We start from the raw sequence: 14847 nt of genomic DNA on the forward strand, positions 1-14847 counted from the left end.
TCATTGAACTCGCCCCCACTGTCGCTAAACAGTCTTTGTGGAGGACCATGAACTTATCCAGGGATGGATGAAATGCTATACCATCTCACTGGGTTTCTTTGTTGTTACAGTGCCACCTATGCTAAAACGTGTGAAGTGTTGGATTATGTGAAGATACCATACCCCTGGCTCTAGTTCCTGCAAGTCCACCGCCACAGTTTCATTGTCTCTGGATGCCATTGGCAAACCCACTGCAGGTTTAGGTTTAGGTTTGCTGTATATACGTATTTATACATGTACATGTTTCACAGTTGTTCACGTTCTGTTTCAGAATAGAAACGCTCTCATTATCGTAATTATTTGAACTGATCAGTAATTTCAGCACTTTACCGTCTGATGCATGTCCAAATGGTTTGTGAAGCTTCAGTAGTACTTTGCTTTCCCTTTGTAGTCATATTCCCTGTTATGGTAAGGACCATATCCTCACAACCTATTTCTGTTTTTTTTGGATTTTTCCCTCTTTTTCTCTCCAATTGTATCCAGCCAGTTATCCCACCCGGTCACTGCTCCACCCCCTCTGCCGATCCGGGGAGGGCTGCAGACTACCACATGCTTCCTCCGATACATGTGGAGTCACCAGCTGCTTCTTTTCACCTGACAGTGAGGTGAGGAGTTTCACCAGGGGGACGTAGCGTGTGGAAGGATCAGGCTATTCCCCCCAGCCCCCCCCCCATCAGGCGCCCCAACCGACCAGGGAAGGCGCTAGTGCAGCGACCAGGATACACCCCCACATCAAGCTTCCCACCCACAGACACAAGGAAGGTACAACAAATACCTTCCTAGCTGTCTCCCTCACTATTTCTGCAGTGGTTGCCCAGCCATCCGGCAATTCTTCACTACCACCCAGTGTCTTAACTCCTCCCTGAACTCCACACAACAGTCCTTTCTTCAACTCCCACTATTTGATCCTTGGCTCTGCCTTCACTCTCTCCCTCTTCTTGGTCTCCAAAGTCATTCTACAGACCACCATCTGATGCTGCCTAGCTACGTTCTCCCCTGTCACCACCTGCAGTCTCCAATCCCTTTCAGATCATGCCACCTGTGTGCACTTTCCTCCCCTCTTATACGTCACCCTGTGTTCCTCCCTCTTCTTGAAATATGTATTCACCACAGCCATTTCCAACCTTTTCGCAAAATCCACCACCATCTGTCCTTGCACATTCCTCTCCTTGACACCATACCTACCCATCTTCTCCTGATCACCTCTTTTCCCTTCACCAACATGTCCATTGAAGTCCACTCCAATCACCACTCTCTCCTCCTTGGGAACACTCTCCACCACTTCATCCAACTCACTCCTGAATTCTTCTTTCCCTTCCATCTCACACCCAACTTGCGGGGCATATGCGCTGACAACATTCATCATCACACCTTCGATTTCCAGCTTCATACCCATCACTCTGTCTGACACTCTCTTCACCTCCAGCACACTCTTGACATACTCTTCCTTCAGAATTACCCCTACCCCATTTCTCCTCCCATCTGCACCATGGTAGAAGAGTTCGAACCCACCTCCGATGCTCCTGGCCTTACTCCCCTTCCACCTGGTCTCTTGCACACACAGTATGCCTACCTTTCCCCTCTCCATCATATCAGCCAGCTCTCTCCCTTTACCAGTTAGTGCCTACATTCAAAGTTCCCACTCTCACCTCCACACTCCTACCCTTCCTCCTCTCTCGCTGCCTCTGGACATGCCTTCCCCCTCCTTCTGCTTCACCCAACAGTAGCATAGTTTCCACCGGCACCCTGCTGGCCAACAGTGCTGGTGGTGGTTGTTGGTAACCCAGGCCTCGACCGATCCGGTATGGAAATCTGATTTATGATCCACATATTTGATTTGGCAAAGATTTTACGCCGGATGCCCTACCTGACGCAACCCTCCCCATTTATCCGGACTGGGGACCGGCACTAAGAATGCACTGGCTTGTGCATCCTCAGTGGTGGGTTTAGAAAATTGTTTGTCATATGGACTTAGTTTTCTCATACTAAGTACATTTTAAGTGAGCACAAAGTGATTAGCCAGCATCTGTTATGAATGTGTGCAGACTCTAAATGACCTCAGACCTCCACAGGTGTTGGTGTGCATCCTCTTCCTGATCTGATTAGTTTCTTCAGCTTGAGGTGCATTTGCTTTTCCTTCCTGTTCTCTGTCTTGGTTCTCAAGGCTTTCCGTATAGACAGCTCGTAGGAGTAAAACACCAAACCTAGTCAGTTTAACTTTTACTTTCACTAGAAATTATTCCATTTGGCACACTTGCATCCAACAGAATAAAACTTGATAATGTGCTGAACTTGCAGATATTTACCTTTACAAGTTAGTTATTAAATTCAAAGTTATTGTAAGTCAAAAGCACATTCTTTTCATATCTTTCATTTAGAGTTATTTCAATACTTGGATGAAACTTCGGAAACTGATAAGTTCATATGGACTGATGATGAGCCCTAGACTCTGTCTCCTTTTTTTTCATGTATTTCTCATGTCTTACAGTCCCTAGTTGGTTAAAGTTGATGCTGTGCCTTTTTTTGTACATTATTGATTCAAAAGTCAGGTTGATGAACTACAGCAATAAAAGTTCAAGTTCAAACATGCATACACTTGAGGAAGAGTTTGGTTTGTATAAGGACCATGTGTGGAAACATGCAGACACTTGAGGAAGAGTTTGGTGTGTATAAGGACCATGTGTGGAAACATGCAGACACTTGAGGAAGAGTTTGGTGTGTATAAGGACCATGTGTGGAAACATGCAGACACTTGAGGAAGAGTTTGGTGTGTATAAGGACCATGTGTGAAAACATGCAGACAGAAATACCTCAAATCCACAAACTTCATCAGCAGTGTGAGATATCACAACAGCAGAGTCAGATGTTGGCACACCTTCAGGACGTCACTGCTGAACACCAGTGGTGTGTGTGTTTGTGTTGCTTCAGGATAGCATGAGGGCTTACCATGAGGCCCATCCTGATGTGAACTCTGATGAACACGTCAAATCCGTCCTCACCAAAGCAGAAAGACAACTGAAGGACAAGTTTGATGGCCGGCCTACAAAACCACCACCGTAAGTCTGCACCAAGCCTCACACGCCATGCAGGAAGCATTCACACCCCTCACTTGGTTTCTCGTGATCTGCAGTCTGACTGGTGTAAATATCTGAGCTCTGATGAAGCTCCGTTCTGCAGATGTGAGAACAGCAACTCCTCCATGTCTTCATTTGAATGGGAATGTTGGTTGACTTTAGTCTGTCAGTCAGAATGCTTTTGAGCCTTGAAGAGAACTGGTGTGTTGGAACAGGAACAGTTACTCTCTGTACTGCGCTGAGCTGATGGTCAACATGAAGGACGTTCCCAGCACCGAGCGTATGGTCCTGTGTAGCAAGCAGTGGAAGGTGATGACCCAGAAGGAGAAAGACATGTTCCAGAAACGCTGTGAGCAGGTTTGTATGAAATATCTATGACAGACGCTTTGCCATAGGACCTTACTTTCTAAAATCCATCACAGTCAGACCATTTGTCCCTCCAAAATCACCTTTTTTTTCTATGTTGTTGCTCTGTGCAGAAAAAGAAGCAGTATGACATCGACTTGCAGAGATTTCTTGAGGTATGTTTCTGTAATAGAAGTGCATGGCTCAGGTAAGGCTCATAAGGTGGGTATTGATGAGAAGAACACTATTTTAGATGTTTTAATGTCTAAAACTGTCAGGTGTACCATCTCCTCACACAGCTAGCGTTCATGATCTACAGTCGTTTGGTCCAGTAATAATTTCAAGGGAATGGAGGGAAACGGAAGTGTGAATGGATTGGCGAGCCGGACAGACCATGCCCTTTATTCCAGTGGTTTTTGCTCAGCTCTTCAGGCACCCACGGTACTGCTGTTTTCTAGTCTACCGGGTAGTTAATTACAGTCGCCGGTCAGGTATTCCAGCCATCTAACCAGGGCGTTTTTAGTCTCGCTTGGCAGTCAGACGTTTGACTCTCATCATGAAGTCTGCTCCATAATGTTCTTTAACCAGTTCAAGAGCTGCCTACTTTGACTGGAAAAGCTCTTTTGACTGACATTCAGAACAACCAATGACAGACCATTGACTTGCCGTGACGATAAGGAGCAGTCGGTTCAGAAACTGCTACCAGAGAAACAGCCAGGTTAAATTAGCCCTCACATCCAACGGCTCAGCGGTCTCAGCGTGAGGTGATGACGTGAACTTCATAAACTTTCTCAGCTAACAAAGACTCATTGTTCTTTCTGTTGAAGAAGTTCTTTCTTTTGGTTGCTGCTTTGGTTTTGTTGCAAAAAGTTTGTTTCTCAGTGGACTGATTAAAAACCAATACACCCATGTCATCAGGAAGTGCATAGACACTCTTGACATGTCATCAGGAAGTGCATAGACAGACACTCTTGATTGACATTGCGGATAGCCAATGAGAGTGGAGCCTCCAGAATCTGGAGACGCTGCAAAGTTAAACAGGTGTATGGTGTCATGAGACTGGAGCATCCATCCATCCATTATCCGAACTGTTTATCCTTACTCAGGGTCACAGGGATGGGATGCTGGAGCCTATCCCAGCAGTCACTGGGCAGTTGAGGGGGGGGGCACCCTAGACAGGCCGCCAGTTCATCACAGGGCATTCATCACAAGACTCGAGCATTTTAAAACTAAAACAAGGGAACATTACAAACATAATGAAATGTGTCAGAATAGAAAACCAGCAGTACTGGAGTCCTGCAGACCGGAGGGAACTAGTTTTTCCCAACCCAGTCCTCAAGGACTCTGTTTCAGCAGATTTTCTTTGTAAACCTGCATAGGTGGAGCTGCTTGTAGTTTCTTAGTCAGTCATGTTTGGCACACCTCATATAATTAAGTGCTACAATATGATTGGTTAAGAAATAATGTTCTTAATATTGTTTAATATTAATATTCATCAATGATTATTCATTAATTCATCAAAGAAATAGAAACTGGTTTTAGAACAGAAGTGGATGAACTATGTTTAGAAGTCTGAATGCCGTTTGTCCAGAGCCTCCCGGAGGAAGAGAGAGACCGGGTTCTCACAGAGGAAAAACTGGGTGGGACCAAGCTGGGGATGGGCGTGGCCGGGAGCCCTCACGGTGCCAAGTCTCCTTCTGCCAAGGTCTGACCCCGCCCACCTCTGTTTCAGTCATCCATGATACTCTGTAGGTGACAACATGTGATGCACTGAGAGCCTTCATGGTGTCTCAGTTGTCCAGGTGTAACCTCTGACCTACCTGGACTTTGATGAGATAGTGGAGCTGAAGGTCTTGAGCGTTTAGAAATTCAGAAGTAGAAAATACCATTTATGAAGTTATTTTAAATGGGACTGTTCAGTAACCGGACAATTAGAATCGGTTTTGTTTTCTAAGTAGTAGCTTTCCAAGTATCGCAAACCAGGAAGTTGATTTGGTATGTTGCTCATTGTGACGCTCAGAAAACAAAACTGAGGAAAATGATCTGAAGTCAAGTCTATGTAAGAACAACTTCAAAAGTGATATTAACATCTATATTGATGGTTGGTATTTCGCGGATACCAGACTGCTGAATCTTGGTGCAGAATGATCATGTCCAGCCTACAGGTGTGTATGTGGTGGTTGGTACTACAGGTTTACTGAAGACAAAGCAACATATCAAGTCTTCCCAAATCACAGATGGATGAGCCAGGTTACTTATCATGTGTGAACTTTCCGGTGACTTTCGGTTGTGTCTGGACTCTGCTGATTGGCCAGGAATGCTGTCGGGAGGCGGAGCCTGAGCCCTGGCTCTCCGCTGCAGTCCCGAAGGACCGCCGTGATGCGAAGAAGAAGGCCAAGCTTCCTGAGACACCCAAGACGGCAGAGGAAATGTGGCAGCAGAGTGTCATCGGAGACTACATGGCCAAGTACAGGGTGAGTACCACACACACACAAATTAAATTTCTTTTTTTTCTCATCAATCTACACACAATATCCCGTAATGACAAAGTGAAAAGGTTTTGTAGAAATCTTTGCAAATTTATTAAAAATAAAAAACTGAAATATTGCATGTACATAAGTATTCACACCCTTTGCTATGACACTCAAAATGGAGCTCAGGTTCATCCTGTTTCCACTGATCATCCTTGAGATGTTTCTACATCTTGATTGGAGTCCACCCGTAGTAAATTCAATGGATTGGACATGATTTGGAAAGGCACACACCTGTCTATATAAGGTCCCACTGTTGACAGTGCATGTCAGAGCAGAAACCAAGCCATGAAGTCAAAGGAATTGTCTGTGGACCTCCGAGACAGGATTGTATCGAGGCACAGATCTGGGGAAGGGTACAAAAAATGTTCTACAGCTTTGAAGGTCCCGAAGAGCACAGTGGTCTCCATCATTCGTAAATGGAAGAAGTTTGGATCCCCCATGACTCTTCCTAGAGCTGGCTGCCCAGCCAAACTGAGCAATCGGGGGAGAAGGGCCTTGGTCAGGGAGGTGACCAAGAACCCGATGGTCACTCTGACAGCTCCAGCGTTCCTCTGTGGAGATGGGAGAACCTTCCAGAAGGACAACCATCTCTGCAGCATTCCACCAATCAGGCCTTTATGGTAGAGTGGCCAGACGGAAGCCTCTGCTTAGTAAAAGGCACATGACAGCCCGCTTGGAGTTTGCCAGAAAGCACCTAAATGACTCTCGGACCATGAGAAACAAGATTCTCTGGTCTGGTGAAACCAAGTTGAATTCTGGTCTGAATGCCAAACGTCACGTCTGGGGGAAACCAGGCACCTCTCATCACCTTGCTAATACCATCCCTACAGTGAAACATGGTGGTGGCAGCATCATGCTGTGGGGATGTTCTTCAGTGGCAGGAACTGGGAGACTAGTCAGGATCGAGGGAAAGATGAATGGAGCAAAGTACAGAGAGATCCTTGTTGAAAACCTGCTCCAGAGTGCTCAGGACCTCAGACTGGGGCGAAGGTTTACCTTTCAACACTACAATGACCCTAAGCACACAGCCAAGACAACGAAGGAGTGGCTTCGGGACAAGTCTGTGAATGTCCTTGAGTGGCCCAGCCAGAGCCCAGACTTGAACCCCATTGAACATCTCTGGAAATAGCTGTGCAGCGACGCTCCCCATCTAACCTTACAGAGCTCGAGAGGATCTGCAGAGAAGAATGGGAGAAATACCCCAAATATAGGTGTGCCAAGCTTGTAGCTTCATACCCAAGAAGACTTGAGGCTGTAATCACTGCCAAGGGTGCCTCAACCAAGTACTGAGTAAAGGGTGTGAATACTTATGTACATGCAATATTTCAGTTTTTTATTTTTAATAAATTTGCAAAAATTTCTACAAAACCTTTTTCACTTTGTCATTATGGGGTATTGTGTGTAGATTGATGAGAGAAAAAAGGAATTTAATCCATTTTGGAATAAGGCTGTAACATAACACAATGTGGGGAAAGTGAAGGGGTGTGAATACTTTCCGGATGCTCTGTATATAAGCTCACTGAAATGAATCAGCTGTAGAAACAATAAAGCATTACATTACATAAAGTATTCATGTTTAAACAGCAATAAAGAAGATGAATCGAGCTGCAGCTGACTGGCTTATGAAATAGCAAGGTGTTATGAAATAGCTAGGTATTATGGGACATATTTGTGCATCTTCAGAATTTCGAACTAATGTAGTTTATATTCTGGCACTTCTCATGTACATAAAGTCAAAGCTCTTACGTATACATATAATGTCCCAGTAGAGAGGACTGATACCTGTACTTACCTGCACTGACAATAACTTACTTACATGTGGATTCACTGGGCTGACCAGCATGTGATGCTACATGTTACATACCTGCAACATGTTTACACACAAGCAGCACACGTTGGTCCTGAAATGTGATGTTACATGTTACATACTTACCTGCAACTTGTTTACACACAAGCAGCACATGTTGGTCCTGAAATGTGATGTTACATGTTACATACTTACCTGCAACATGTTTACACACAAGCAGCACATGTTGGTCCTGAAATGTGATGTCACATGTTACATACCTGCAACTTGTTTACACACAAGCAGCACATGTTGGTCCTGAAATGTGATGTTACATGTTACATACTTACCTGCAACTTGTTTACACACAAGCAGCACATGTTGGTCCTGAAATGTGATGTTACATGTTACATACTTACCTGCAACATGTTTACACACAAGCAGCACATGTTGGTCCTGAAATGTGATGTTACATGTTACATACCTGCAACTTGTTTACACACAAGCCGCACATGTTGGTCCTGAAATGTGATGTTACATGTTACATACCATCAACATGTTTACACACAAGCAGCACATGTTGGTCCTGAAATGTGATGTTACATGTTACATACCTGCAACATGTTTACACACAAGCAGCACATGTTGGTCCTGAAATGTGATGTCACATGTTACATACCTGCAACTTATTTACACACAAGCAGCACATGTTGGTCCTGAAATGTGATGTTACATGTTACATACCTGCAACATGTTTACACACAAGCAGCACATGTTGGTCCTGAAATGGGATGTTACATGTTACATACCTGCAACATGTTTACACACAAGCAGCACATGTTGGTCCTGAAATGTGATGTTACATGTTACATACCTGCAACATGTTTACACACAAGCAGCACATGTTGGTCCTGAAATGTGATGTCACATGTTACATACCTGCAACATGTTTACACACAAGCAGCACATGTTGGTCCTGAAATGTGATGTTACATGTTACATACCTGCAACATGTTTACACACAAGCAGCACATGTTGGTCCTGAAATGTGATGTCACATGTTACATACCTGCAACATGTTTACACACAAGCAGCACATGTTGGTCCTGAAATGTGATGTTACATGTTACATACCTGCAACATGTTTACACACAAGCAGCACATGTTGGTCCTGAAATGTGATGTTACATGTTACATACCTGCAACTTGTTTACACACAAGCAGCACATGTTGGTCCTGAAATGTGATGTTACATGTTACATACCTGCAACATGTTTACACACAAGCAGCACATGTTGGTCCTGAAATGTGATGTCACATGTTACATACCTGCAACATGTTTACACACAAGCAGCACATGTTGGTCCTGAAATGTGATGTTACATGTTACATACCTGCAACTTGTTTACACACAAGCAGCACATGTTGGTCCTGAAATGTGATGTCACATGTTACATACCTGCAACTTATTTACACACAAGCAGCACATGTTGGTCCTGAAATGTGATGTCACATGTTACATACCTGCAACATGTTTACACACAAGCAGCACATGTTGGTCCTGAAATGTGATGTTACATGTTACATACCTGCAACATGTTTACACACAAGCAGCACATGTTGGTCCTGAAATGTGATGTCACATGTTACATACTTACCTGCAACTTGTTTACACACAAGCAGCACATGTTGGTCCTGAGAGAAGAATCCCCTCAGACATGATGGAAACGTTCAGACCTCACATCAGATCCTGCCACAGCACTCCGTCTCCATCCTCCGTCTCCATCCTCCGCCTCCATCCTCTGTCTCCATCTCCATCCTCTGTCTCTATCCTCCATCTCCATCCTCCGCCTCCATCCTCTGTCTCCATCCTCCGTCTCCATCTTCCATCTCCATCCTCCATCTCCATCCTCTGTCTCCATCCTCCATCTCCATCCTTCATCTCCATCCTCCATCTCCGTCTTCCTTCTCCATCCTCCATCTCCATCCTCCGTCTACATCCTCCATCTCCATCATCCGTCTCCATCCTCGGTCTCGGTCTCCATCCTCGGTCTCCGTCCTCCGTCTCTGTCCTCTGTCTCCATCCTCCATCCTCTATCTCCATCCTCCGTCTCCATCTCCATCCTCTGTCTCCATCCTCCGTCTCCATCTTCCATCTCCATCCTCTGTCTCCATCCTCCGTCTCCAACCTCTGTTTCCATCCTGTGTCTCCATCCTCCATCTCCATCTTCTGTTTCCACTCTCCGTCTCCAGCTCCATCCTCCATCCTCTGTTAGTGTGGTAATGAATATGAATGGATTAGTGGAGATAATTTACAAATCACCACAATAAAGTCACGTGTGTGTGTGTGTGTGTGTGTGTGTGTGTGTGTGTGTGTGTGTGTGTGTGTGTGTGTGTGTGTGTGTGTAAAATAGAGTGATCGCAGAAAGGCTCAGAGTGCGATGGGAGGAGCGTGGAAAGCCATGGAGAAGAAGGAGAAGATAGCGTGGATAAAGAAGGCGGCTGAGGACCAGAAACGATACGAGGTTCAGTACCGACCTGTGGTCAGTGGCCAGACATTTTGACAGTCCTCTTCTTCCCCACGCCGAAGAAATGTCAAAATGTTGGTCTCCCTCTTCCATCAGTTGTTGTTTCCACTGTGCTTCCTGTTTCAAGTCCCACCCCCATATCACCTTCTGTTCTTCACAGCACTCAACTCTTATTTAGTTTATTTAAACGTTTATTTGGGAGGGACGATGTATATTCATCAGCATTTAACAAGTGTACATGTACCCGAGTCATTTAACAAGTGTAAATATACCCAAGTCATTCACAAGTGTACATGTACCCGAGTCATTTAACAAGTGTAAATATACCCAAGTCATTCACAAGTGTACATGTACCCGAGTCATTTAACAAGTGTAAATGTATTTAACAAGTGTACATGTACCCGAGTCATTTAACAAGTGTAAATGTACCCGAGTCATTTAACAAGTGTGAATGTACCCGAGTTATTTAGCAAGTGTACATCTACCCGAGTTATTTAACAAGTGTACATGTACCAACAGTAATTTAACAAGTATAAATGTACCCGAGTCATTTAACAAGTGTAAATGTACCCGAGTTATTTAGCAAGTGTACATCTACCCGAGTTATTTAACAAGTGTACATGTACCAACAGTCATTTAACAAGTATAAATGTACCCGAGTCATTTAACAAGTGTAAATGTACCCGAGTCATTTAACAAGTGTAAATGTACCCGAGTCATTTAACAAGTGTAAATGTACCCGAGTCATTTAACAAGTGTGAATGTACCCGAGTTATTTAGCAAGTGTACATCTACCCGAGTTATTTAACAAGTGTACATGTACCAACAGTAATTTAACAAGTATAAATGTACCCGAGTCATTTAACAAGTGTAAATGTACCCGAGTTATTTAGCAAGTGTACATCTACCCGAGTTATTTAACAAGTGTACATGTACCAACAGTCATTTAACAAGTATAAATGTACCCGAGTCATTTAACAAGTGTAAATGTACCCAAGTTAGCTGAGAGGCTAGCTTCCATCAGCAGTCCCTTTGCCTGATGTTGTTATGCATGCTATGATAATAATATACTACAAATAATACATGTGCGGTAAGTAGAGGGCATACTACAGTGTGATATATAAAAACAAAAAAAATTAACATGAAACATAGTTAATATACAATACTAGAAAATTAACATACAACATAGTTAATATACAATACTAGAAAATAAACATACAACATAGTTAATATACAATACAAAAAAACAAGCAAACAAGAAAATATATACAGAATATACAAATAATGTAGAAAAAGATAATATAGAAAATTATATATAAAGCAGACATACAACACAGTTGATGTATGATACAGTTAAGCAACATGTTAAAGGTGTGTGTGAATAGCATGTGTTGACATTGTTGCCGCTAGAAAAACTTTATATAAAATGCAACTTGATTGATTGATTGATTGTTGGTTCTTAATAAGCCATTTCTTGACATTACACTTAAATGAATAATAGGATGGAGACTCTCTTATTGTGGTATTTCCCATCATCCTCCTCTTCTTCCTACATCATGGGCTTCATCTATGTTCTCAATACACACACGTGTTGGTGTTGATCAGGACGTTCCATCAATGTCTTTTGTAATTACCACTTATGTCATCCAGAGGGAGCTGTTGGAGATGAGGACCCCTCAGCCGGGTCAAGGCCAGAGGAAACCCAAGTTCGATGGAGAGCCCAAGAAACCTCCAGTGTGAGTAGAAAAAGTGAAAAAAGAGAGATGGAGAGAGAGGTAGATTGTCTCAAAGGTCAAACATGAAACACAATGACATATTTTATTTGCAGATCAAAAGCCTCTTAACTCCTCCCACCCTTCTCTTTCTGGACAATAGGAGTGGCTATCAGATGTTCTCCCAGGAGCTGCTGACCAATGGCGAGTTGAACCACTTCATTCTGAAGGAGCGCATGGTGGAGATTGGGAAGCGCTGGCACAAGCTGAGTCAAAGCCAGAAAGACAAATATAAGAAAGTGGTGGTGAAGCAGCAGGTGGAGTACAAGGCCGAGCTGGAGGCCTGGCTGAAGGTATGACTGCTTTTTCCCAACACAAAGTGACCATTTACTAAACTTCTTCTAGTCCCTGAGTTATCCAATGGTGTAGCAAACACACTTAAGACTTATCTTATCTCATCAGCACATGAAACTGAACCCACTGTAGACAACTGACCTGTGTGTCTGCTGATGGGTTCTTTATCCAGTTAAATGTCTTCAGTCCTGAGAAGACACTTACGAAGGAGGAAATTGGGTTCTGGTAAAGGAATAAAAAATGACCTTGTCCTGCAGTCACTCAGAACCAGTGGTGTTTTCTCTTGGAGGCCAAGAGAAGCCGGGATTCCCTGGTTTTTTTAGACTGCAGTTGTCGTTTTAATAAAAACACTCCGTTTAACAACTTTGGTAATTCCTCTGTGCTGTTGCTGCCATCTCTTCCCTATTTTATATTGACTATTTTACAGTGAGTGAAACCGCTCGTCTGAATGGTAATATGTGCTGAAGGTCGGTCAGAGTGTGAGGTGAAACTGGCTGTAGACGTGGCCATGTCAGGTCCACGGGGAGGCCAGGCTGTAGATGTAGCCATGTCAGATCCACGGGGAGGCCCAGCTGGACGTAGCCATGTCAGATCCATGGGGAGACCAGGCTATAGACCAGGGGTGCACATAATTTTTTTGGTCTGGTTCTCAAAGGAGCACCTGAGGTTCTTGCTTGGTGCTCACCTTTTTTTAAATGCATTTTTCCATGACCCATCCACCTCACAAAATGAACAAAATATGAGGGATACGTGGATAACATTACATGTACTTTAATTTCAAATGAAAATGAATAAAAGCAGTAGGTTACAACAAAATGTCTGTTCTTTAAAGTGCCATACATGTGACTTTCAAATGAAATGACTGCTCTTCAAGCACTGAAAACTAAATATACAAATGACTGCTTTTTCAAACACTGAAAACCAAATCAAACTCACAACAGATACTGCTATTTAAAGCACTGAAAGTTCTGTTATCCTACAGGACATCATCGTCATCTTCATCACTCCCCTCCAGACTGTCTTCCTCTATTTCAAAAACACCAGATGTACTAGGCCTGCTCCTTTCTCGCTGCTTCAGCCTACGATTAGCTGTTTGCATCCACAAGTCTACTGCTGGCTTTGGGTCAAAGGTTTCTGTTGTGAACTTCGATAAGTGGCTGTGCATTAGAGATGAGAGGCGATAGTCTGACAGGCAGGATCTGTACTTGTTTTTTATTATATTCAGGTGTGAAATCCCCTCTCACATGCAGCACTGCTCAAGGGCAGTGTAAGAGACAGCAGAAGGACTTTCTGAATGTTGGAGTAACTGCCTGGGTTGCTGGTGTTCACTACATTGACTAGATCATGCACAGAGGAGGCTGCCAAACGTTTCCCAGCTTGCTTTAAATGCATCCACTCTCTTAAAGTTGAATCTTTGTCAACATGCATGCTGGCCTCATATTTCTCAAGGATGTTACTAAGTGTTGTGTTGCCAAAACCGTGGAGGTCTTTCATTTCATGAGGCCAAGTTGTAGGATCAAAAATCAAAAAGTGATCGCATGAGTTGAGGGATTCATATCTGCTTTCAAATTCATGAATTAAAGCTCTCAACACATCAATCTTATCCCTGTCAGCTTCAGCATGTGCCACAGTCTCCTCCCTGTACTTGCCCTCACTGCCCAGCAGTAGCGTCAACTGTCCAATAGCAACCATGAGCTCATCTTTGCATTCACCAGTAGTCAGACTGTCTTTCTGGAACCTGAGGGAGGTGAGCTGTAAAATGTTCCCAACATCAAGCATGTTGGCTAGGAAACAACGAAAACGCTCTGTGCTGATATGTTTTAGGCTACTGTCATCACTTGTTGCCACTTGGATCTGAATGGCTGGTAACATTCTCCATATTTTAAACAGAGTCTGTTGTCTCCATGCAGACCATCTGATGTTGTGGAACTTACCTAGTTTGACAAAATCAATGTCTTTCTCCTCACATGTCTTTTGTAGTTGTGCAATTCGTTTTGCACCCCCTTTCTTTAAGTAAAAGCTTATCAAAGTGATGATGGATTTATTAAATGACTCACAGAATGGGACCGCACGATCAGCTGATTTAGCACAGTTCTCCAGCGTGTGGGCGGTGCACAGACTGTACAAGGGAATCCCCGATATCCACCATCTGACGTAATTTGGGAACGACCCTGTTGTAAACTCCAACGGTGACAGCTGCTCCATCACTGCATACCGACACCAACTTTGTCTTCCACTCCGCTAAACCACAATCATTGAACAGTTGCACAAGTCCATCCACTATGTCCTGTGCTGTTCGGTTGGCCCCCAGATTAATTAATCCAAGGAAGTCTGAGCTGTATTGTCCGTTGCGGGACACAGAAACAATGTACACAATTTCCTGCTCCGTTTTTGTTATATCTTCGGATCCATCGAAAAGCACACCCCAAAGTTCAGCGGAGCGGAATATCCTCCTCGTATGAACGCATAGGACGT

The 14847-nt window shown here is 43.7% G+C and overlaps 1 protein-coding gene across 4 annotated transcripts in view; it reads left to right on the top strand.

The window, feature by feature from the left end:
- The window catches only part of ubtfl (upstream binding transcription factor, like), a 46243-nt gene that overhangs the window by 13390 nt on the left and 18006 nt on the right, over positions 1-14847 (top strand). For all 4 annotated transcript variants that reach the window (XM_056292755.1, XM_056292756.1, XM_056292754.1 and 1 more), the window contains exons 9-16: positions 2968-3095; positions 3329-3470; positions 3593-3634; positions 5050-5163; positions 5774-5932; positions 10193-10303; positions 11957-12042; positions 12182-12371. In XM_056292755.1, coding sequence (XP_056148730.1) covers positions 2968-3095; positions 3329-3470; positions 3593-3634; positions 5050-5163; positions 5774-5932; positions 10193-10303; positions 11957-12042; positions 12182-12371 — 972 coding nt within the window. The remainder of the gene's footprint in view (positions 1-2967; positions 3096-3328; positions 3471-3592; positions 3635-5049; positions 5164-5773; positions 5933-10192; positions 10304-11956; positions 12043-12181; positions 12372-14847) is intronic.

The sequence above is a fragment of the Lampris incognitus genome, chromosome 14 (assembly GCF_029633865.1).
Source record: "Lampris incognitus isolate fLamInc1 chromosome 14, fLamInc1.hap2, whole genome shotgun sequence".
NCBI classification, from domain to species: Eukaryota; Metazoa; Chordata; class Actinopteri; order Lampriformes; family Lampridae; genus Lampris; species Lampris incognitus.